This window comes from Pangasianodon hypophthalmus, chromosome 7 (genome assembly GCF_027358585.1).
Source record: "Pangasianodon hypophthalmus isolate fPanHyp1 chromosome 7, fPanHyp1.pri, whole genome shotgun sequence".
NCBI lineage: Eukaryota > Metazoa > Chordata > Actinopteri > Siluriformes > Pangasiidae > Pangasianodon > Pangasianodon hypophthalmus.
The window spans coordinates 22861959-22885882 of NC_069716.1; the positions used below are offsets into that span (position 1 = coordinate 22861959).

The following is a 23924-nucleotide window of genomic DNA, read 5'->3' on the forward strand; positions in this document are numbered from 1 at the left end:
TTAGAATTTAAGTATGTTTTTTATTATTATTATTCATGATGACTAGGATGGTTCTGTTTTACAGTAAGCAGAAATCTAAGTTTGTGTTTGGATTTGAAAGAGCTCAGTTGTTATATTGCACTAAAGAGGAATGGAATTAAGACACATACAGCAGCAAAAAACATGAACTATCACAGCATCTTCTCAACAACATCTTAGGGCAAACAGAAGCAAAGCCCAATAATATGCATATTTCAGTACTATAAGACAATTAGCTTGTTCAAATATACCTTTTAAAATAGTGTTCTTGTTTTAGTTATTAAAGAAGTACATTCAGGATTATAACTAATAAGATCACATGCAGAAACTGATGCGTTGGCATGATGTATGGGCTGATAGAGCCATTCATTTTGGAGAATGGACTCAGGAGTATGGAACTGAACCAAAACAGGTACTTTATTTCTGAAGTCTGTTTTTGCTTTTTGCAAAGTAAAATTTCACTGATGCTAAAACTGTCCAAAATGAAAACGCTTCACAAGAGTAAGTTTGTAGCCATTTGCTATTTTGATTGGTGTCTACAAGTGTACGTAAGCAGAGAGGTTGCACTGTTCTTTAGATTTTGTCGTGTACAATTCAAGTCATTCAGGAGAAGAAAACCTTGCAACTGTAGTTTGTATGATTTTCAGTCATCTGGTATGGACAGAGTAATGCATCATTACTGAAATCGGTAATATCTGAATGAGTTTACAGTTATGTTTTTACATATAAACTTATCACAGTCTTGTCACCATTTCGCTCAGAGTTCACTGTACCATATGTATATTTGCTAGCTCTTTGTTTTGTCCAAGCAGCATCCAGCAAAGCAACTTATACATTCAATAATATGAAGTTAGTGCATACATTGCACAGAGTTCTGTGCACAGCAATCACACATAATCAGCATGACCAGACAGTACTTTTTCCTAAGGCCAAATATTAAAATATATCCATACCTATGAACATACAGTACACAATCCCATTTTTAGTACAGTTCGCCTATCAAAAATACATATTGTCCTTGGTGTATAGTTATATGTTTATGTTGGGATTAGAGAGCAGTTTCAGTCATTTAGGCTTATGTCATTTATGAGGTTGACAGGACCAGAGGTAATTTCATTGCTTTGGACTCTGAGCTTTAACCTTCCAGGAACACAATGACACTATTCCTGTAAAAATCTAAAAAAAAAAATCAATTTCCATTTAAAAACTCACCTTGAAACAAAATACGATTTCAATTGCAGTCCATAATACTGAATCATACATGTCTGAAATTAACAATTAAGACATGAACTTAATTGTTCATTTTAAGATCCCAGGTGCTGTAATATTAGCTTGGCTTTGTTTCAGTGAAGAAACCGGCATAAAAATTTACCACAAAAAGATAGTTCAAAGGGATTTAGAAGCTTATAACAAAATTGCAGCAAATTGTTTGTCACAGGAATTAGGACTTAAATCTTTCATACACAGTCCCTGACTTAATCTCAGTCTGTTCTGCAAACAGTAAGTACCACAACAGTAAATATGAATATAACACTAGCTGGCTTTTTTTTTTTTTTTTTTTTACAAATTTAAAAATTAACAGACTGAGTAAGCATTTACTTTGACATATACATTAACATAGAGACATAGAGACATTTGTATTGTGTTTTAGAAAATTAAACATGATAATCACATCAACAAAACCAGGTAAAAACAAAGGTAATAGTGAAGCTGTCGAATGAATATAAGTAAAATTAATTTAATTCAAACAATTTATATTAGTTATGTTGCTCTACGGTTTGTAAATTATTTGTACTCAATCCACGACTTCCAATTCACTCACTGAATGTATATACACAGACTGGCCTTAAAACCCATTGTATAACAGACACACAATTATACATGATCATACATTTAGGATGCCATACGAGATTCAGTCAACTATGTTATATTCAAGCTTCAGTAAATATTAGAAGTGCATCAGTTCTCATCAATAAATATTTCTATTTAATTAAAATAGCCTAATAATCCCAATGTTATTTATGTAAATATTTACATGCATTTTATCTACCCATACATCTTTGTTTTAATGGCTCTTTTTCACATTAAAAAAAATTGCTATCCTTCTCTGTGCAAAATAATGTTTTTGTTTTTTTTTTAATAATTTTGCATTGTTTGGGATACACTTTAGAATAAGACAGTCCACTATGTGTCACTGTACATCTGGTATAAGACTACTAAAGACTTTTAATTCCTCCTCATCAAAATCTGGCTAATGTTCCAAAGTGCTGTTCATTTTCCATGTGATTTAAAGTGTTTCTGCATTCTTCTGTAAACCCTTATTCTGTTTCTAAATGGTTAACGCAGAAGGCACACGACAGGGGCCCATGCTCTCCATTTCCACAATGTATAGGTGAAATAATGCTCACTTCTTATGCAAGCCATCATTTACACAGTCACATGTACTGCTACATAAACCACTGTCACCTCCATTCAAATCAAAGCTAATGAATGTTTCTGGCTTTAAACAATGTGTAAGTGTTGCCTTAAAAGGATTATCAGAATCAGAACATTGTGCTGAACCATACAAAGATACTCCTGAACTCAATACCTCATCTGAGCTCTTGAAAATTAAAAAATTGGCAAATAATGTATCATAGACACTATCACAAGTCATTCTTATGTAAAATCGGGGAATACACAAAGAATCATTAAATTATAAAAGCAAAACCCTTAAATACTGAACCTTCTTAAAAGAAACCTAAGCTGCACAAGCATCATGCATTAATTAGACTAAAACCAATGTATAACCCTTTTACACTGTTAACCGATTTCAATTCTTAACAGCTTTTCTTGATTTTTTTTTTTTTTTTACATCACCCACAACAGGTATATACGAGTCAGCCAAATACTACAAAGCTGCTGGTCATCTACAGTGCCATATCCATAAAGGCACGAACATACTACATCTACAACCCCCGGTCACAATTTATGAGCAAGACAAAAGTTTGGATTCATCTCTAAGAATAGGTTTAACAGAGTCTGTTAGCTGTGGTAATATAGAATTTAGATTTGGCACTTGCATACGCTTTACATTTTTTGTTTGCTTGTCTGTTGGCTGGTTGCTAGCTTGTTTTTGCTGGTATGTGCAGAGTATGTGCCTTTTCAGAATAGCATGACTTAAGTCTTTGATATTTAAACTTCTATATACACTCTCTTGATACCTTACTCACACTTTTTCTCAGTTTTGTTGTCTGAAATAGAGGGTTATTAGATTTCTGCAGACAAATTACTCCTATAGGATCCTGTATTCATTCTAGATTAATGTTACCATAATTGTGTAACAAAGCATGTTAACTTTGATGATGAAGAAAGTAGTGGTTTGATGTTAAATAGTAATAAAATGCAGAGGGTATTTTGTGCTTAAAATTCATATTTAGGGCATCTGAATGTGAGCATGTCTCTAAAAGATCACCATTGGGAATATGGGAATAAACTAATTATACAACAAACTAAAGACTTTTGCCACAATCTCTATTAAATTAACCTCACAGTTTTTGCCTAGGTCTTGCAAGCCCAATGAAATAGCACACAACATAAATTAGGATTCTAAACCAAAGATTATAAGTAAGGCCTTGGAGCACAAGGATCTGCTGCTGTTGCAGGCTAAGATACAAACTATAAATGGCAGTCAGTGGGATGCAACACTGTGGGTGGTAAGGAATACACTGTCTTAATTAGTCTTAATTAATAATGAGAATTTATGTGTCCCTAAATGTAAAGCATGCCTAAAATTCTATTTTGCAGGCAGGGAAAGACTCATCTTGCATAACAACTGTGCTGCTACTAGCCAAGACCATTATGTTCAGATCCTGTTGCTTCTTGTGAGTCTGCTGGTACCAGTCACGAGTCACCTCCGTGTCATGGGTAGGGATCAATGTCACCTATTGAGAGGGCAATTAAGTTATTGGTAAATGAAAAAATATTAACTTTATTAATGAGTTCAGTAGTTCAATTTAAAATGATTTAGAACCTTTATAGCTTTATCTGGCTGCAGTCTCTAGTTTTAACAGTGATAATGCAAAAATATGACAAAGTTTCATATTGGTTGTGTACCTGTAGATTGGTTCCCCACTGTGCTTTGCCTTCAAGCAGCGCATCCAGTACTCCACGGCTTGGTTCTCCGCTGCCTGGGTCATTTCCACTCACTACATAGTAAGCAGCACGCACCCGTTTGAAAAATTCTTGGTCTACATTTTTAGCACTGCAGTGATTTGGAATGTAGGCAAGGTCAACATAGAAAGGTGGTCCAGGGGGAGCTCCAGAGGTGGACTTCTGGTTCGAACCTAAAGGGCCAATCATAAAAAACTAAGTGGTTACAATTTTATGTGTAGCATTAATTCTGATTCTTTTAAAGAACGTGCTGGGTTGCATACCTGTATTGCTCTTTACACCATTGACAAGCCCTTTTCCTGGATAGTTGTCTCCCTTAGAACCCTGTGTCTCAGACGTGCGAGACACACGGAGGGTCTTCTCAGAATCTAATCTTTTAATAGAAGGGGCATGAGGTGAGGAGTCCTTGGATGTCTGTTTTACAGGTGTTGTGGATCTCCTGCTCCTTCCATCACCTTTACGTGCTGGAGATGCAGACTTTTGCTTCCCTAGAGTTTTTCTCAACCCTTTGTTGGTTTTAAGCTCTTTCTTCATAGGTCTCTCTGTGTGGCTTTGCCCATTTAAAACAGCCTCTGGGTCTACCATGCACACATCAGGTTTGGGGGGCTGAGGCACAGGGTCTTTCATCGGGGCAGGTGGAGGATCATGGGTCCTTGGAGATGATGAGTGGAGACCACCTCCACTTCCACAAGTAGCTGACATCTTGTCCACTGGTAAATGCTCTGCATCCTCATCAGAGTCAAGGTTTCCTTCAGCTGTGATGGATGGACACTCCTCTGTCTCAGGTGGTACATCTGAGTCAGACTGAGAAGGAAGAGACTCACTCAGAGAGGTTGGAGGAGTTTCTTCTCCTGCAAGTGATACTCCATGTCCACTTGCCATGCCACTAGCAGGAGCATGGATTCCTTCCTTGCTGTCTCCATGGTGGCTATGAGAATGATGACGCTGTTGTTTGTGAGATCTCCTTTTAACAGAATGTTGTTCACGTTCATCATCAAAATCATCGTCCTTTGAGCAATCACTTCTGACGTCCTCCTCTTCCTCCTCACTGGATAAATGGTGAGGGCTTGGATTAATGAATGATGGAGAAAGTTCTCCTTTGCGATGTTTGTATAGTGAAGGTGAGTGAGAGGAGCTGGCTTCCATGCTGAGTTCAGAAGGTCGAGTAAAATCTTCCTCTGATTCGGTAGAGGGCTTAGAGGTCTGTTCACTTGAATGAGATACAGTTAGATCTTTCTGCCCTTTTAAGTCATATTCCAGCTGTTCTTTCTTTTCTTTCTCTTCTTGCAGATGTTTAGACACATCCAATGTACTGTCAGGTATAGCTGTCGAACCTGTAGTAGTCTCCTGAGTCATCTCCGAGGCGGAGGTGCTTTGAATTGACTCATCTCCATCTGTTTTCTTGGTATCTTTTTCTGGCAAATCTACCTTCACTGGTTGCTTTCTCTCCTCTGTCTTGCACTCAGATTCTTCTTTGACCTTTTCCATCTGTTCTTTCTCTTTGTACTCATCTTTTACTTCTTTCATGAAATCACCCATTTCTTTACTCTCTTTCTTTTCTTCAGATTTTTCTTTAACTTGCATTTCTTGCTTCTCTTCTCTCATATCAATCTTTTCATATTCCATTTTATCATCCTCCTTACTCTGCTCTTCCTCTTTTCTCTCTTTCTTCTCATCCATCTTCTCTTTTCCTGGGATGGGTTCCTCTACCTTCAACTCTTCTTTTATGTCCTTCTTCTGGTCTGCTTGATCTTCTGGCTCTTTTGGAGCACAAGCTACCTCATGATCCTTTACATGATCTATCTTCTTTTCTTTCTCTTTTTCCACCTCTGTCTGTTTTGGATCCAGTAGGCACATGGTGCCAACTTCGCCTGCTTTAATTGAAACTACATGGGAGTCTGTACAAACTTCTGTTGGCCCATTGGATGACTGTTCTACTGACAAATGTAGTGACTGTATCTCCAAATTAGATTGAATGGAGTGCATGGTTGAGGTGACATCAGCATGTTGTCCAGGCAATAACTCTGTGCTTCCTTTCTGATCATGGGGTGCAATTCGGTCACATTCAATTCTACAAGGTAAAGTCCCTTCTTCTTGTTCAATGTCAGAAGATTCTTCGTGGGATTGTTTTTCTGATGATTCAGCTTTCTTTAATGGAGCAATATCAAACATAGCCGGTGAAGCAGAAGCTACTTCAAGCTGCTGAGGTGCAGTTTTGGCAGAATCAGGGGCTTTTGAGCACTGTGGGTCAGTTGATAACATGTCTTTTTGTTCAGATGGCTGATCTTTGTCTGATTTAATACTTGCTAATTCTTCCTCTGACTTTTCCTCTGCTGATGATACCTGGTCTTGAAGGAAAGATTTGGTCTCCTCCAGTGGACTGAGTGGAGAAAACCTTGCAAGACTGGATACGGACTCAGCTGTTGCAGATGTGAGCCTTTCAGAACCTTCCACGGCTTCATCTCTTGACTGTACCCCAGAGCTTAAATAGGATGAATCTATTGCAAGAGATTCCTCTTCTTTGAAAGAAGAATACTCATATGATATACTGTCAGCATCAGTCCTCAAATGAGCACTGGTAATAGTAATAGGAGTCTCTGAAAGTCCCTCACCAAAGTGTTGACCTGTAGAATATGAGGCAGAGGTCGAAGAGGAATAACTGTATGATGAAGAGGACGAAGAATGAGTTGTATCTAACATGACAGTTTGAGCAGCTGCTCCCTCGTGTTTTTTATCAGAGGACTTCTCTAACTCACATTCATGTTTATGCTCACTAGTCTTGCTTAGATCAGGATGTGGTAAACTGCTGTCTTTTTCCTTTAACTGCAAAATGTCTGTGCTTAGCATTTCATGTGTAGATGTAAGACCTGTTGTAACTGTCTCACCAGAGGTTTTAACAATGTCTTTAGTAAATGATTCAGCTGTCTCCCCCTGTAAAGGATCTTTTGAAGCTACTGATACAACATCCTCCTTCTGGTTTTTATTAGAAGAGTATTCTGCTACACATGGCTGCTCTTGTTTTTTCTCACTTGATTTAGAATCCATTGCATCAGATGCAGCTTTGGATTCTTTCTCAGACATCTCTCTGGCACCTTTTTCCATACCCAAATCACTGGCCTCATCCTCTGCACCTTCCTCATCCTCATCTTTATAATCACCTTCTTCTTCTGCAAAAATCTGTTCACTTTTGACTGGGTATGTTTCTGTCTCTCTACTTGCCTGTTGTGATTTGCTGGTAAGGGAACTTTCAATACTTGTGCACTCTGATGCAAGGACATTGTCGTGCACATGCTGCTCCTCAGGAGATGAATCAGAAACATGGCTGCCTACACCTACATGAGCTGACTGATCAGGCAGGATAGTTTTCTCCGGTGGTGTAATTTGGTCTTCTTCGCTGTCTGTTGAATGTTCTTCTACTTGCTTTGCTGACTTTATGTCCATCTTATCTTCACTTGTTCTGGTCTGACTCTCTGGTATAATCTCAGTCTGATATGAGAGTGACTGTATGGTTGTGGTCTTTAAGCTTATCTGATCTTGTGAAACTTGCCCATGTTTGGAAGTCATAACATCTACATGAGTCTCAGCTTGAAGAGATGTCACAGTATGATCACAGACCTGTTCATGTGATGTAGCCATTGTCTCATCTATCTTTACGTCCTTCTCTTTCTCTTTGGCAGTATCTAACTTTTCAGGTTGTGGCAGACTGGAGGCAGAGGGACAAGGTAGTTTTGATGACAATTCTGAATAAGTGTCTTTTTCTTCTTCTCTATGGAGAGAAGAACATGTGTCCTGGCTGGCTGGTTCCTTCTCCTTCTCTTTCTCTTCTCTTTCTAATTTCTCTGATTTGTCTTGGGCTTCACTGGAAGAAAATGAACTTATTCCAGCTATAGAGGTCATTTTGCTGCCAGAACTCTTGTCTGCATCTACTCTCATTCTATCTGCTTCTTCTTCTTGGTAACTCGCCTTATTATCTTGCTCAGAGCAGGTACTAGGTCCACTAAGGACACTAGTCTTCATCTCTGAGAAAGACATGTCATAGTCAACCTTGCTGAATGATACTGGTTCTTCATCACTTTGTTCATCTATTTGGCATGCAGCCCCCTGCAGAGATGACTGGCTAGCCCTTCTACTGTCACCTACATTTATGCCAAGGTTCATTTTAGAAAATTTGTCTTTGTCCTCTCTGTCCTTTTCAAGATCCTCAGAGACTGGTTTTTCATAAGGCTCATATTTAGAAGCTTCATAGCTCCATTTTTCTGGTTGATAGGTGCTGCTGTCATCCATTTTCTCTTTTTCTGTTTTTGTCTTTTCATCCGCAGTCTTTTCAAAACTGTCTGCTTTTTTAAAACATGACAAGGATGTATCTAACACTGGAGAGACCATCTCTCGCTCTCTTTCCATCTCTCTCTGCACTTCCTTCTCAGGTTTAACAATGTCTGTTGAAGAAGGCAGTGTTTCAGGCTTTTTTAACTCCTCAACACTTGCCTGACTGGACGCAGGAGTTGATAGCTCAAGTGTTGAAGCCGTAGTACTATGTTCTGAAGGAGATATCGGAATACATGTGGTCTTGGGCTCCTTGCTGTCTTTCTCTAATTCCGGTGAAATCTTAGTTAAGTCTTCATCTAACTGACTTGCCAATTCATCTTTTAAAGTACCTACTGTAGATGGGATTTGTTCAGTGAAACTTTCCTTACTTTCCTCTAAGACCCGTGGTTCTACTGACAAAGGTCTTGAACCTGCACCCCCCATGCAGACGGCGTCTCCTTCATCTTCTTCAGTACTTTCTTCATTATCTGAGTACTTTGTTGGAAATTCAGAGCCCGGTGATGTTTTTATGCTACTTTCTGTTTTTTCCGTTACTGAAAATAAAGCTCCAGTTTTAATGTCCTCAAGACACTTTTCTTTATACTCCAAATTCACCTTAGCACCAATGTCCATTTTCTCTGACACTGACAGGAAGGTCTCCGTTTCATAGGTTAACACATGCTGGTCATCTCTGTGTTGTTGTGTTCTATCTATAAGATCTGTCTGATCTTCCACATCCTCTGTCTCTGAGCTTGACACTGAAATTGGTTTTGTTTCTTCTAGAGCTGATTTCTCTGGCTCTTGATCCAGTGGTGCTGGGATCACTGGTTTGGGAGTATCCTCCTTTCTAAGTTCTTCTCTAAATGGTAAATCAAGTTTTGAATCCATTATTTTATCTGATCCAGATAAAGGGGTTTGCTCGGATAATGATTTTATGGGACTCTCTTTGGATTCCAATTCAGGTTTTGAAGAGACTGTTTCATCAGGTATTTCAGATTGAGCCACTTTTAAAATATCATCTGTCCTTTGAGAAGATGATTCAAGATCTTGTGTTTTACTGTCTTGTATGTGTAGCTCTTCAGTTTCTTCATCTTTGTCAGTTACACCTGTTCTTTCTGAAGTGGACGTGGGTATGTGAACTTCTTCCATTTGAATCTCTTGTTTCTCTTTGGAGTACTGAGCTTCATTGTCTGCTGAATCAGTTTTCTCAGAAATAGGTTCGAAGGCTTTGGATTTGTCATATTCTGTATCTTTGTCCTTGGGTTCATGATCAGCTTTTGGTGAAACACCACCTTTTTCCAGGACTGCTTCTGTTGGCATAATGTCTTCCCCAATCTTATCTTTATCTGTGGGTGTTTCAGATGTGCTTAGCTTTTCATCTTTAGATTGATCTGATTTGTCTGCTTTGGAAAGTATTTCTGTCTTTTCTGAACTAAGATCTGCTATAGTTTGGGATTCCTCTTCATGTTTCTCTGTGGATTCTTCATCATGTTTGCATGTTATGTCTGATTTAAGCTGAGGTCCAATTTCCTCCTTATGTTTATCCAGTTGATCCTCTTTCACCACTAAATGTTTTTCCTCTGAGGGTACCTGGAGGACTTCAGGCTGGCTTTCTGTTATATGTTTATCTTTAGATTCAGATTTTAGTGATTCATCCATTTTTTCCTCCACAGGCTTCTTTGTAGTGTCCTCCTCACTTTTGTATGATAAATGTGTCTCATCCAGAGTGTGTATATGTTCTGTTTGGTCTTCCTTAGATTCTTGAACTTGTTTTGTTACTACCACTGTATCTTTTAATTCTGTAATTGACTCAGTCTCCACTACATGTTTATCTGTTATTGGAGAAACACGTCCCAATGAGTCTGGGTGCAGTACTTCAGAGTACATGTCTTCCTTGGTCTTTTCTTTGCATTCTTCTTCCAGTTTTGTTTTGTCTTCTAGCAATGATGTCTGGGAATGTCTCTCATCCGCACCTTCTTTAGAGGTTATGTCTGTTGTTTCCCAAGTTAATTGTTCTGCTTGAGGCTTAATGAGTTCTTTCTCAGCTTCTTTAGACTCTTCTTTAATTATATGACATGCATCAATATCTTGTAAAGTGGACTGCAGTGTTACAGTTTCAGTAACTTCTAATTTTTTGTCCTTTATCTCATCTAATTTATCTACTTTTTCTGTCAATACACCGTCAGGTTGCTCCTTCTTTCCATCTTTTGTCAAAGATTCATCCAATGTTTCAACTTGTGTATGTGGTAATACTTGTAAGTCTTGAGCTTGTTCACTGACCACATCTGTCTCTTTCGTTTCATGATCCAGTTTGATAGGGAAGTCAGCCTTTTCTGGTTTTGACTCTAAAACTTGAGGCTGAATTTCCTCATCATGTTTATATTTAGATTCTTGATCTTGCTTAGTGTCGCCTTCTGTCTTATCACACACTTTTTGAGACACCTCATCCTCTTTAGGAAGCAAATCTATTTTCTCTGATTCGGAAATTATATATTGCTGCTGTACTATTTCTGCTTGTTTTTCTTTAGATTCTAATATTGATACATCTGTGTCTTTATCTATCTCTGGGAGAGATATTTGCTTATAATCTTCTTGTTTCTCCTCCTTTTCTTTCTCATCTTCATAAAGCTCCTTTTCTTTTTCTCTTTTCTCATCTTTAACCCCAAGTGTTTCATCATGATGATCACGATCATCAAGAGACACACCTTCTCCTTCTTCTTTAGTTTTGGCTTGGAAAATGTCTTGATATTTATCCTCATCATCTCCAATTGTCTTTGCTCCTACTTTGATTACATCTTGATCTGCTGCTAAATTTTCCATTTTCAATGAAAACTCCTCCTCTGCTGTCATTGGAGCTGTTACAGTTGTGGACAACTTTGCGTCTTGAGATATTTCCTCCTCTTTCACCAAAGACTGTTCCTTCTGTTCCTGATTCTGTAAATCAGTTTTTGCAATGGAGTCTGATTTGTATTCTTCTGCCTTGTCAGTTTGTATTCTTTCATCAATTTCTTTCACTTCTTTCACTTCTTTCACTTCAATTTCTTTCATTTCTTTCACTTCTTTCATTCTTTCACTTTCATCAGTTTTAAGCTCTGAGGTGAACGCTAGTTTCTCCTGTTCTTGCTGCAACTGTTCAGGGAACATCTTGGCTTTATCTTCCACTGGTGATAGACGAAGAGGGGAGTGGGTGGCACTAGGTGGTCCAGATTGAGTAGGAGAGGCCATTTTCACAGTGCTGTCATCCGGACTGAAGCATCGATCTTCAGGCTCTGGAAAACCACCCAAATCTGAAACTACTGGCTTAGAAATTACATCTTCTCTAATTGGTGAGACTGTTCTTTCCTCCAGCTCAGGTGAGGACAATGATTTTTCGTCCAGTGTGGACTCCAAAGCAGCAGGTTCAGGGCTCTGGGGCTTGTCACTTTCTTTGGCTTTCTCTTCCAGTTTCTGGGATACAGCATATCCTTCCTGTAGTTTTCCAAGTGAAATGTCAATATTTGGTGTTTGATCTTCATACTCATCCTCCTCATCTTCATCATGGTGAGCAGTGGTCTTGAGTTCTTCTGTTTTCCCCTCCAGGGGAAGTGGTGGACATTCCTCTGAAGGAGGTGATTTGAAGTATTTGTCCTCCTCCAGGGAAGACGTTGGCGAGATGGTTCCAGCGGAGTGTAAGTAGTCTTTTCCTTGAGTAGCTTCTGTTTGTGTTGTGGGCTGTACAATGTTTACTGTGTCCAAATCTAGTGAGCTCTTTCCAGTGTCTTCAGTCTGAGGTGCTGTGACAGATGCCACTGACTGATCCTCAGTAACAGAGGTTGGAAAAGAGGACACTTTTTCATACTCAGTGATGGATGTTGCTGAAGAAACATGTTCCTCCTCTGCCAGTGGAGCAGCAATTATGCTGGTGTACAGAGAAATAGCAGGTTCTTGCATACCCATAAATGGTTTTGCTGTTTCATCACCCATTGCTTGCATCTCCTTCATGCCATGGATTGTATCAAATGAACCTGGTTTATCTGGTACGGAGACATCATATGTGCTGACTTCGTATTGAAGGTGGTGTATTCTATCCTCTGCTTCCTCGTGAATCTCTTCATCTGAGATTGTCTGCTCAGTTTCTGAGTAACCAGGTATGGTCTCATCCTGAATATAGGATAAACTCTCTGCTGCAGCAGCTCCTTGAACTTTGGATGCAACCTCTTCCTCTTTGGCTGCCTGAGTATCCTCCCCTGTCTTGTAATCCCATTCCTTTGTAACTTTTTCATCAGCAACATCTTTGATTTCTTCATCTGCAATGGCATCCAAATCTTCTGCCTCCTCCAGCTCAGCTTTTTCAATTACATATTCATCTTCAGTTTGCTCTTCCGCAATTTCTGTCTTTGTTATGTCTGTAAGCTCTTCCCTGCTTTTGTGTTTTTCCATTTCCTCAACTTCATGTTTTCTGTCAACTCCCTCCATATCTTTAGTGTCCTTTACCATCGCTTCATCTTCTTCATCCCCTATTCCCATGTCCTCTTCCTCTTCTACTGTCTTCTTCTCAACTGTCAACACTTCTTCCTCTTCCTCCTCTTCATCCTCTATAGCAGTCCCTTCATCTTCAAATTTATCACCCTCTTGTACCTGGCACTCATCTGTAGTTTTCTCAGGTTCTCCTTTGATCTCAGTTGGCACTAGTGCTTCTTCCTTAACTTGAGATCTTGGTTCCTGGGGTTCTCTTACAGTCTGAGAATCAAGGACCTCCTCTCTCTCAGCAGTAGTGTCAGGAATTGGTCCAAGTTCTTCTTCTAGTGATATTTTTGAAGGTGCATGGGCAATTTCCTCTGGCTCAGGTTGATCTATCTGCATGTCATTTTCTCTGAGCTCCTCAAAATCTTTTGTCAGATCTTCTGGAGTTGAGGGAACAGATCTAACCTCTGCTGTTTCATTCTCTTGCATTTCAGACTCAGCCTTCTTGGAATCTGGTTCTGCAATAGTCTCTACCTTAGTAGTCTTGCTCTTAGTTGTTTTGGGTTTCCCTTGAGTTTTTGCCTTGTGAAGAGTCTTTCTGACTTCTGGTGTGAAGGGTTTTAGATCAGGTTTGGTTATTTTCCTCAATTCTGGTTTTAAAACATCTTTGTTCTTTATTTTTTTCTCATCTTTTTTCACAGAGTCATCTTTTTTTATTTCATGTTTTTCTTTCTTGATCTCTTTCTTTTCCTTGTCCTTTTTCTCATCCATTTTAGTTGCTCTTTCTTTGGTGTATTTTTTAATCGATTTCTCCTTTAATAACTTTTTCTTTTCTGTTACCTCAGTTTTTGGTTTCAATGGTCGAGTGTGTTTTTTCTCCTCTTTCTTCTCAGGTTTGATCTCCTTGACAGGTTCAGTCTTTGTCTCAAGAATAGATGTGTCTTCTTCTTCAGGTTCCTTTTTCACAATCTTGGTAGGTGTGTGTGTCTTGGGAGATGACTTAAGACTTTCTTTGCTCTCAGCCCTTTGCTTTAATTTTGGCTGTTTTATAACAGAGGGTGAGACCCCTGAAGCGATGTCCTTTTGTGTAGCCACTGGATATCGCAAAAAGTCCAGGTGTTTTAGCTTTTCGAGCCCCTCAAGAATTTTGTTCTGTGGAGCATTGCCAGGGAACAGAACTCTAACAATCTTCTCTGTTGGACTGGCAGGAAGCCACACTACAAGAGCTGTAATAGAAGTTAAGTACGGCACAGATATTTCTCCTTCCTTTCCATTGGGAAGAACAATCCCAGTTTTCGCTTTGCTGTTACCAGCCCACTTCTGCATAAGAAACTGCATTTCCTTACTGTCTTTCACAGGATTGAGGACAAACATTTCTAACCTGCCCACACCCATCTTGTGAAAAAGAGTGATTGGTTCAATTGTATTACTAACTACTCGGAAAAGAGGTTCAGGTGTCATTCCAAGCTTGTCAAGGTACTGCAAAGTCAGAGAGGCCTCTTCAATACTACGCTTGACTTTTAAGTTTGATTCAGATGTGCGCAGCTTCTCTGGTACATTGAAGAACACAACTCCAAGCTCTGGTGAGATGAGGTTCTTCATCCAGTCACTGTAGGTAGTCGAGCCTTGTGATTGCTCTTCCTCTTGCTCTGCTATCTTCCTTTGAAGCAGTCCATTTATTCCAGGGAGGTTGTCAGCACCAATGTGTGTGAGAAGAATGGAGTCAATACGATCCAAGTGTCTGACAAGCTTCCAGAAGCATGACCTTCTCTCAGAGCCACCGTCAATAAGAATATTGAAGCCATTGACTGCAAACAGAGCGGAATCCCCTCTACCACCAGGGAAGATGTAGCAGCAAGGCTTGGATAGCTTAAGGAATCCTCCAGATGTGGGTGGCTCAAGCAGATCAAATGGGGATGGGACATCTACAGTCTCAGAAATGTATTCTGTGAACTCTGTGACACCATCCATTTTTGGGAGTATGGGCTCTGGATTCAATTTGAAGTCCATAACCTCCCTCAAATTTTGTCCCAGTGATGTCCAACCTGCCTCAGCCAGGCAAGACACGGTGAGTGTTGCCCGCTGCCCTGGGACTGCTTTTTCCTGCAGGTTAACAACCTACATTTTGACAAAGAGAGAGAGTCAGGATGAATACTCACCATTAGACCAATAAGAAATATCAGTTCAATGATTTTGATCAATTCTATAATCTGTTGTATCAGTCATATCAGTTAACACAGCATTGTACACTGACAATACATGACCACAGGCCCATATGTTGCCATCTATTGCCTATTCCTGATCACTGCTGTTGGGTGTTTTTGTGGCATTTACATGGACATTGAGAATTGTAAGTGTTTTCCTCCATTATGCCCTCACCTCATTGACTTAATGCAATGTGGCCAGGTTTTCAAGTTTCAAGTGGGCATGTACCATTAATTGCAGTTTATTTGATACAGCTACCTTATACCTATGCATATTGGCCATTTTAATCAAGTACACTTACCATTTAGGTGCAGAAATCTATTGTAATACAAAATGTTTCAACTATCCTCTACCCCATCTCTCAGTTGAGCATGACCACCATAGGACCACATTTAATGGTGGACCATTCTCAGCACAGCAGTGACATTGAGATGGTAGTGTGTACTGTGGTGAGTTTGACAAGTGATACAAGTGTATCGGATGAAGCAGTGATGCTGGGGTCTTAGAGACACCTCTATATCACTGCTGGGTTGAGAATTAAAAATATCCAGCCAACACCAGTCCTGTGGTCAGAACGTGACCACTGATTGAGGGCTAAAGGATTAACATAAACTGTATACAGAAAAGATACACTACACTCCAACTGTACACCAAGAGAGTACACCAACATAGTAGATGGCCAGTAAAGGTAGGCAGTGTTTAAAAATCCCAACAACACTGCTATGCCTGATACACTTGTACCAGCACAACCACTAACATGTCATTATCATGTCAGCATCACTGCTGTACGGAGAGTGATTCACCCAAAAATATTTGGTTAGCTGGTGGTCCTTTCCAGTAATGAACATAGAGCTGACAACTTGTGCAAAACAACAGATGGGCTAGAGTCAGCACACCTATTTTATTGGTGTATCTGATGCAAAATATGAGTAATAAACAGAAACAGGATTTCAGTTGATTGCTAAATTAGATATGAATTGAGGACTCAATGTTAAAATGTCTCTCACTTACCCCAGGATCAGCCAAGACACGTGAGACAGCTTGATGAGTAAACACCCCAGTTTGAAGAACCAGGTCACCTTGGTCTGAGTTCTGCCCACTCAGGACCAGTAGTTTGTGCACAGCTGGGTCAGACACAAGAGACCGGATCTAGGACAAAGATAGAAACACAAAGGATATTTAAAATACAGCCAAGAACTGCTTTGACTTTGTGTTTTAGCAAGTCATGCATACTTATCTTGTGCATTCATATTAGAAAAATATCTTTCAGCAAGTTTGTGATAGAACTGCATGTAGACAATTTCCATAAAATTGAGTCAGTTTTCTACCATGAGTAAAAAAAACCTACCTCTGAAAGAACTGTATCTTCAGATGGATTGACTAAAACAACTGTTTCAAGTACATCACTTCTGTGGTGTAGAGTCCTTTGCCCTGTATGAAACATACAAGGTTTTAACTACTGATATATAATCGAGTAACGTTAATGTAAAGAATTCGACTGAGGTCTATGTCCAATTTTTGGAAACCTCATTCTGTTATAGATAGTCTTACAGAGAATGTGTAATGTACTCCTGTAAAGCCATAGAACTTACGCTACTTTCCTTTAAAAAGATGTATATGCATTTTGTACATCTTTTCAAACTAAATAATGCATGTAACGTAACGTAACATGCATGTAAATGTAACAGAATACATATATTCTTTTACATTTTGGAGGACAGCACTAAGTGGAGGGAAACAGTTTAAACATGAAAAAATATTCAAATATATAAAGTTAGTTGTAACCTTTCTCTAAACAAACCATTCATCCTAGTTTATCCAGTAATACATTATGTGCATGTCACATTTAACTGAATCATTGCCTTTAACATCAGCCACTGATTTGACACATGTTAACTTATTACTCTTCAGTGATAGGAGGATTTAAGAAAAGACTTGTTTGGTCAATCATATTCAAATACCAATGGTGGCAGCAGCATTGCTTTAATAAAAAGATTAAATAATTTGAATCTGCAATAGTTCTGCAAAGCACACACCTTAATACTTACTAGAGGGTTAAGTATAAATAAACGACTGTAATAGAATAAAATCAGACAGTAGGTGGGAAAGGCCAAAAAACTTCAATATCATGCCTTTTCCTTTACTGATCTGAATGAAGATAGATCTTTTATAATATTAAAAAGTCTGTTACAAGATTAAACTGTATCTTAATAAGTGTACTGCAGAATGACTACAGATGGTTTCCCAGCTGACCTCGACCCAGAGTGGCCTTCATTTTCAGATTTGTTGGTCGCTTTCAGTGACACAGCAGTTTTGAAAATCTAAGCAATGTCACTTGCTACATGAGTTGTCTACCTTAATTATAGTTGTGACAATGTGTTTTTTTCTTCTTCTTTGAGAATATCAGAGAAGTATTTATGCTAATAGTTATGATTATATTGCTATAGTTAATGGAGTATTCACTTTTTGAAGTTCCTTCTATAGACATTACCCTTTCATTTGTAGCAGTATAAGTTACCAATTATTATCTGTAAGAAACAATTACTTAGAAACAATTAGAAACATATAGTTCAAGGCCTGAGTGATCACACGTGTTAGTTTTGAATCTAGAGAATTCTCCTGGTTTAAATCCCAGTGTATTGATGGCAATCTAATGCATACAGTTAGAGATAGTAGCTTTGAATAGTATAAACACTCATACAGGTATAAACTAGTATAAACTTACAAAACACTCACTCAATCACCCCACTCCTCCGATTATTTTGCAAACCATATGTCCACCGTCCTGCCACCACACCCTGTCCTGGACTAATACTGGACTAATGTGATTATTCTATAACTTATCAGTGCTGTTATGTCAAATGAACATGTTCCTAGGTGCTTCCACAAAATAGCCATTTCTCTAGCACATCAAATAATTGCACCACAGTCCTACCTCAGTTGACCTGTTTGATATAAATATCCACTTACGAACACTCAAAACGGGAGCACTATGTTAAAATAAGCTCAAACAGAACAGTGACAGAACACAGACCAAGCCACTGCACTGCTCCAGATAGTTTGCTCCAGATATAATCACCCCAGAGGAAGAGGCCTGTGGAAGTTGGGAAAGCAATCACCTCATCTGACGTGATGAGACGATAAAATGGCTTCTCATAGCATTACTTGATGCATAATGTCATATGTGCGTTTTTGCTTATGTAAATTTTAGACCTTGCTGTGGTGTATGTGGTCCAAAGCATTGCATATGTTTCAGGTGTTTCACTGCAGCATCTTCTCTTATTTCTTTCATGACAGTATTCATGACAGTACGACATTCCTGAAAGTATTGTGGAATTTATTGCCCTCTTAAATGCCTACAAAAACCATATATACAAGCCAAGGCCTTCTGGATATTCCTACAAGACTGAGCACATAATGTTTATCTCTTGAGGAAGGGGTTTACTGTAATCTCATTTTCACAAGTCTGCTATTCAATCTGGATCCAGAGTAGTATTAGAAGAGGCAGATGTGGCAATAAATTATAAATAAAAAAATCTCCACCAGAGTTTAATTAACTACAATTTTTAATTAGTCATATCATTAGCTAGTATCTTGACAGTGCAACAAAGCATATGTCTTCTTTCACCCAAACATACCTCTAATACTTACTGGTTTTATTAAGACATCCAAAATTTTCATGGCATCTAGATCTAACCTTCCTTTTTACTGTACCATCACAAGCAACAAATGTCCTAGTTTCTTAATGTAATCCTAGTCCTGCGACTTGGCAGCACTGATCGATTCTGCCATTAATACAATTAAAGCCTATAAGTTCGTTTCAGTTGTGTCACTGAAAATAGGCCTACCACCTGGGCAAAGATATAGCCATGCCTTCAGGCACTGATATTAAAACCACACTCTCTACACCTATATGTCACCTAATAAGGACTCAAAGACTCGAATGCCTTCTCCACTGTTTTACCAAACCTAGTACCATGACTGCATGTGCCAGCAGACACCTCGAAGACAGGAAAGATAGGCATGAATGAAGAATGGGGAAGACATAACACAATAAACAAATTGGAGTGTACAAATAAGGACAGAAGTGTCCAAAATGGTGACAAAGCAGACAAAAGAGAGGAGAACATACTTGGTACACTACAATTGTTTCCTAGAGACAAAAACTCCGGACTCAACCTAAGCTAAAGATGAGCTCATAAGCCCCAACCCAACCGAATTTCCTCTCATTTTTTCATTATTCTCATTCTTTTTTATGTTTATTCACTGTTTATTGTTAAAACCTAATAGGAACAAAAGAAAAAAAGTTGGAGGCAGTCTGTTGGAGTGATAGAGTGAGACTAAGTACAGAAAGCTTAAGTATGGATTTAAAAAGTAGCACTAGAAGCTTATATTAAACAATAATTCTTTTATAGCATCTTGAAGTCAAAATCAGGAGTCACTAAATTTGGCTACTTTATTGCACTGCTTCAACTGAAACTAACATTATAATATGTTCAGCTGATTCCTTATTGGCCTTAAACAAGAAAACACATATGTATATTCAGTATGAAATTAAAAAAAAAATAATCTTAACAAAAACAAGCATACTGTAAGTCAGACATTTCATAACCTTATACATATTAATATTTACACATTTATCATTTTTCAGCCGAATTATATTCAAATACACAGAAGCCCCAAACAAGATGTAAAAGTAATAACTCTTCTTTGGACTGCATTGCATTTTTCACATACTCTAGTATCTTAACATTTGGACTTTATTGATATGCATAGGTTGAAGAAACTGACAAATTTTGATGTGATTTGATGTGATATAGGTTGTATATAAGGTTGACAATGTTGAGTGGCATTGGCATTGCTTCTGATTAGCTTTAGAAGCTGGTTTAACATTTTGTAAAGTTCATGCAAGTGTTACTTTCCATTGTAAGGCACTACAGATGAGTCCATTTTTGTTTAGATCAAAAGACTGGAATACTCAATAAAAATGAAGAGAAAGATATCACTTTTTGAAGATTCTGCTCAAGAGCACTTGATTTGGTGCAGGTACTCTTGCATTATTAATTGCTATGCATAACTGAAATAAATGAAAGATATCCTATATGGAGCTTTCAAAATATATTCCATATTTGCCTCCCATGTTTTGTCACTGAGTTAATAAAGAATTTTTTAAAACTCATAAGTAAAAGGTGAACAATGGTATAAACAACAGCCACATTGCAGGCAGTCCTTTTTTCTACCTTAGCAAGCCAAAACCAGAACCAAGAAACTAAGCATTCTCTATCACAAAATGGAATATGCAACTATGCATTATGCATTGTATTTATCATATCAGTAATAAATAGAGGAATGAAACAAGGCTTTAACACCCTTATATTGCATATTCATTAAGGATTAATTGTTAAGAAATGATTCTGATACTAAAAAAGTATACAGTTAATCGTTACATTACATAAACTGTAGTGGTTAGATTCCTATACTAATGACTAAACGCTATGCATGGTTAATTGTATGCCTTCACAAACAGCTGAGACCTAAGATGTAACAATAATACCCAGTCAGCCAGTGGGAGTGGTCCTCACTGCACAGTGCTGCAGTGCTCAGTGCAGGAGAGACGCCCGCATACAACAGACTAATACTGGTGTTCAGCTATAATGCCAGTTTGTGCAATCTCCCACCAACACAGTCGCCCACTAACAGGGATTAAAGACAACATTATTTCATGTGTGTAATAGAGAAGGAAGCGGAGGAGATCGCTTGGAAAAAGAGAGACAGGGAATGAAAGAGAGAGAGAGAGAGAGAGAGAGAGAGAGAAACAGAGACTGAAAGAGATGTCTTCACCTCACTGTGACCGAAGGGTCTCAGCGTATCTCACAGCAAATGAAATCCTGACACAACACATCAGATCACTCCAGCACCTCAAAGACAGCATGCATGCTCTCCCCAAGAAGACTTTTCCTCAAGTAAACTTCTGTAATAACTCTCCAGTCCATTTAATGTGCTCCAAACAGCAACCTACTGACTGTAATAAATGGAAGTGAGGACCAAGTTGTTAGAAAATGGCACTTTATGTTTATTTTTCCCACCTATGTTAGGATGTCGGATGCAGAGAATAAACCGATGGTAGGCCAGATCTTCTCTAACCCAAACACTGGGGATGGAACCTTTACTGTTGCCCAGTAATTTTTATTGTGATAAACTCATGCACTGATTTCATATGCGCAGAAAATTCCAGACAGGTGTCTGTCAGGTGAAGCACCTTTGAGCTCATTAATCCCACAAAGAGTGCCACAACAAGCCGCTCCTAATGCGGATTAAGGAATAATCACAGAGATGCAGTTGCTAATGTAATGGTTATCATTTAGTAGACTAACACAATGTAAGTGTTGGCAAAGAGGTCATGTTGTGTCCTCGATTTCCCCTAGCTGTAAGTAGAACAAGCCGAATGAATGACTCAGTAGAGCCAGGGCTCTGACTGTCCCTGTCTGCCTGTTCCCTCTGTGTCCCATTTTAACACTGAGCCTGACAGACATGCCCTTCAGGGTCTTTTCAGCCTGCCATGTTAACTTTATCACAGAGTCTAATAGGACATGAAGCTGATCCATCTGAACAGACAAACATGATGCAGTGGATACAGGACAATGATGACAAGCAGAAATTCGAATGCAGGTCATCACAACTCCACAAAGACCTGCTGAGCACAGAGCTCAGGACTGTTACCCTTTCTAGCTCTATCAGGAAGCACACCGAGGTGCCCCAAATAGCCCAGGGTTCCTCCCAGCCCAGTCCACAAGCTTTGAGTAGCCTTTACCACCAGTCTGGCTCTAAGTGAGGCAGTGAGGCAGATGGATCTGAGACAAAGAGTAGAAACTCACTTCTAGCTTCTTTTGTAGAGAATATAAGTGAATGGAAGGACTGGTACAGTATTAATTCCTTACACACAATGTTAATGATTTAGAAAAGTATCGACATTTGTATAGATTGACACATGCAGTCAGTCTATCATACTCTGAGTTCAATCTGCTGTCTGAGTTCAATCGGAAGCTTGATTTCTGGATGGGTATTTCTGCTGATCCCCAACTAGATTTCCTACTTACAGTGTCTTAACCTTGATCCAACTCTGCTCTCAGGTCAGTATAAACTGACAGGCTTTTGCACTGCTGTTGCCTAGCCACCATTTACTGTAAGTAGGAGCAATGAAACAGTGACTAAGCCTCCATCGCAGTGCTGATGTGAGCTGGTATTCCCCTGTGAATTATTTCTGGTACTGCCAGCACTTCAAGTGGCACCAATGGTGAAATAAGAGATCAACTTCATTTGATAAACACCATGTCAGTCACAAACATAAAAAAACTGAACATTTTAGATCGAAAACTGATTATTAAAGCATAATTTGAGTATTATAATACGTCCATCCGCAATGTAGATGTTATTATAAGTGTAACATTAACATATTACTTATGTTAGATGGATTTCTTGTTGGATAAGAAAACAAATTTAAGTTTTGATTAACCTAGAGAAAAAAACAAACACTGTCATCCGTATGGCGTCTCTCTCTCTCTCTCTTCTTTTTTTTTTTTTGGATTTAATGTTGCGACACAGACAGAGATGAGGAAGCGGGGGGGGGGGGTTGCTTTACGCTGAGTCACTGACCACCTAATCAATACGTGGAATTATTTTGATTTTGTTTTTTTTCGGATTTCATCTATGCGACATGGAAAATAATCAATCGTGGACCGAGATTTTCCATGCGCACTTTCACACTCCCATCAATATTCCACTGAGATGTTAAGTTATAGTGTATAGGCTATTTTTTTTGCAGTTTCCAGAAATAATAAATAAAGATTTTTACGCACAGCATAGCCTACATACCAGCGGCACTAAACAAACTACACAGCTTAAAGCAGTGTTGAGTCTGTGCGCCTTTGCTGCATTAGTGCGTCATTCGGGACGTTTGAGTCAGAGGATGGTGAAGCTCTTCTTAACAACATATAATCACTTTATATAAACTCCTACAAGTCTCTGGCACAGCGATACAGCGTGTCTAGCGTTATTCACTCGTTATATAATTGTGTCTTTGAACCTGAACTTGGTCGAATGATCCTAAATTAATCCACTTAGTTTGGATAAAGCGACGGGATGACTGCGAATCTGCTCGCGCCTCTCGCGCGCGTCTGCGTGCATTTTACAGACAGTATGAAGGTTTAATTACTTAATTCTTACTTCAGGACTGATAAAGTCACTAAAATGCAATGACGGAAAGATAAACAACCGGCGTCTGCATTTAACGACGTCATTGTTTCAGAAGCCGGACGGTCCCTGATAAACAGAGAGCGAGCGAGAGACAGAGAGAGAGAGAGAGAGAGAGAGAGAGAGAGAGAGAGGTTCACTCCACATCCGCAGTCATGTCACAGCAACGCCCGCTTTGTGAGAAACTGCAGATAGAAAGTGTGCACACTGCTACATACCGTTGCTGATGCGGGCCACTTCAGCCGCGGTGTCGTGCGGAGCCGCCGGCGAGTGCTGTGCGGAGTGTGTGCGGGTCTGATGAGGGAGGAAGGCAGCGAGGGAGGGAGGGGGGAGGGCGGAGGGAGGGAAGGAGGGAGGACCGGATTGGAGGGAGGCTGGAGAATTGGGATACGGCCACAGCAAAAATGAGATAGTTGCAATACAGCTGCGGCTAGTGCTGATGCAAAGTAGGAGATGATCGAAATGACTCAGGACTACACTGAAAAAAAAAGACCTTGCTCTGAAACTTAGTAGGTTTTTAAAAAAACATCCTAATTAACGTCATTTTGCTG

At 39.1% G+C, this 23924-nt stretch overlaps 1 protein-coding gene across 2 annotated transcripts in view; it reads right to left on the reverse strand.

Moving 5' to 3' along the window:
• Window positions 1–23924, reverse strand: part of map1ab (microtubule-associated protein 1Ab) — a 36147-nt gene continuing 12223 nt past the window's right edge. The window contains exons 1-6 of one of the 2 annotated variants that reach the window (XM_053235490.1): window positions 23592–23673; window positions 16472–16554; window positions 16135–16272; window positions 4434–15036; window positions 4114–4343; window positions 1–3941 (exon numbers count right to left, since the gene is read on the reverse strand). In XM_053235490.1, the coding sequence (XP_053091465.1) occupies window positions 3786–3941; window positions 4114–4343; window positions 4434–14928 (10881 nt within the window). In that variant the 5' untranslated portion in view covers window positions 14929–15036; window positions 16135–16272; window positions 16472–16554; window positions 23592–23673 and the 3' untranslated portion in view covers window positions 1–3785. Of the gene's footprint in view, window positions 3942–4113; window positions 4344–4433; window positions 15037–16134; window positions 16273–16471; window positions 16555–23591; window positions 23674–23924 lie in introns of those variants that run through there. The other variant, XM_026917698.3, reaches the window with a different exon arrangement.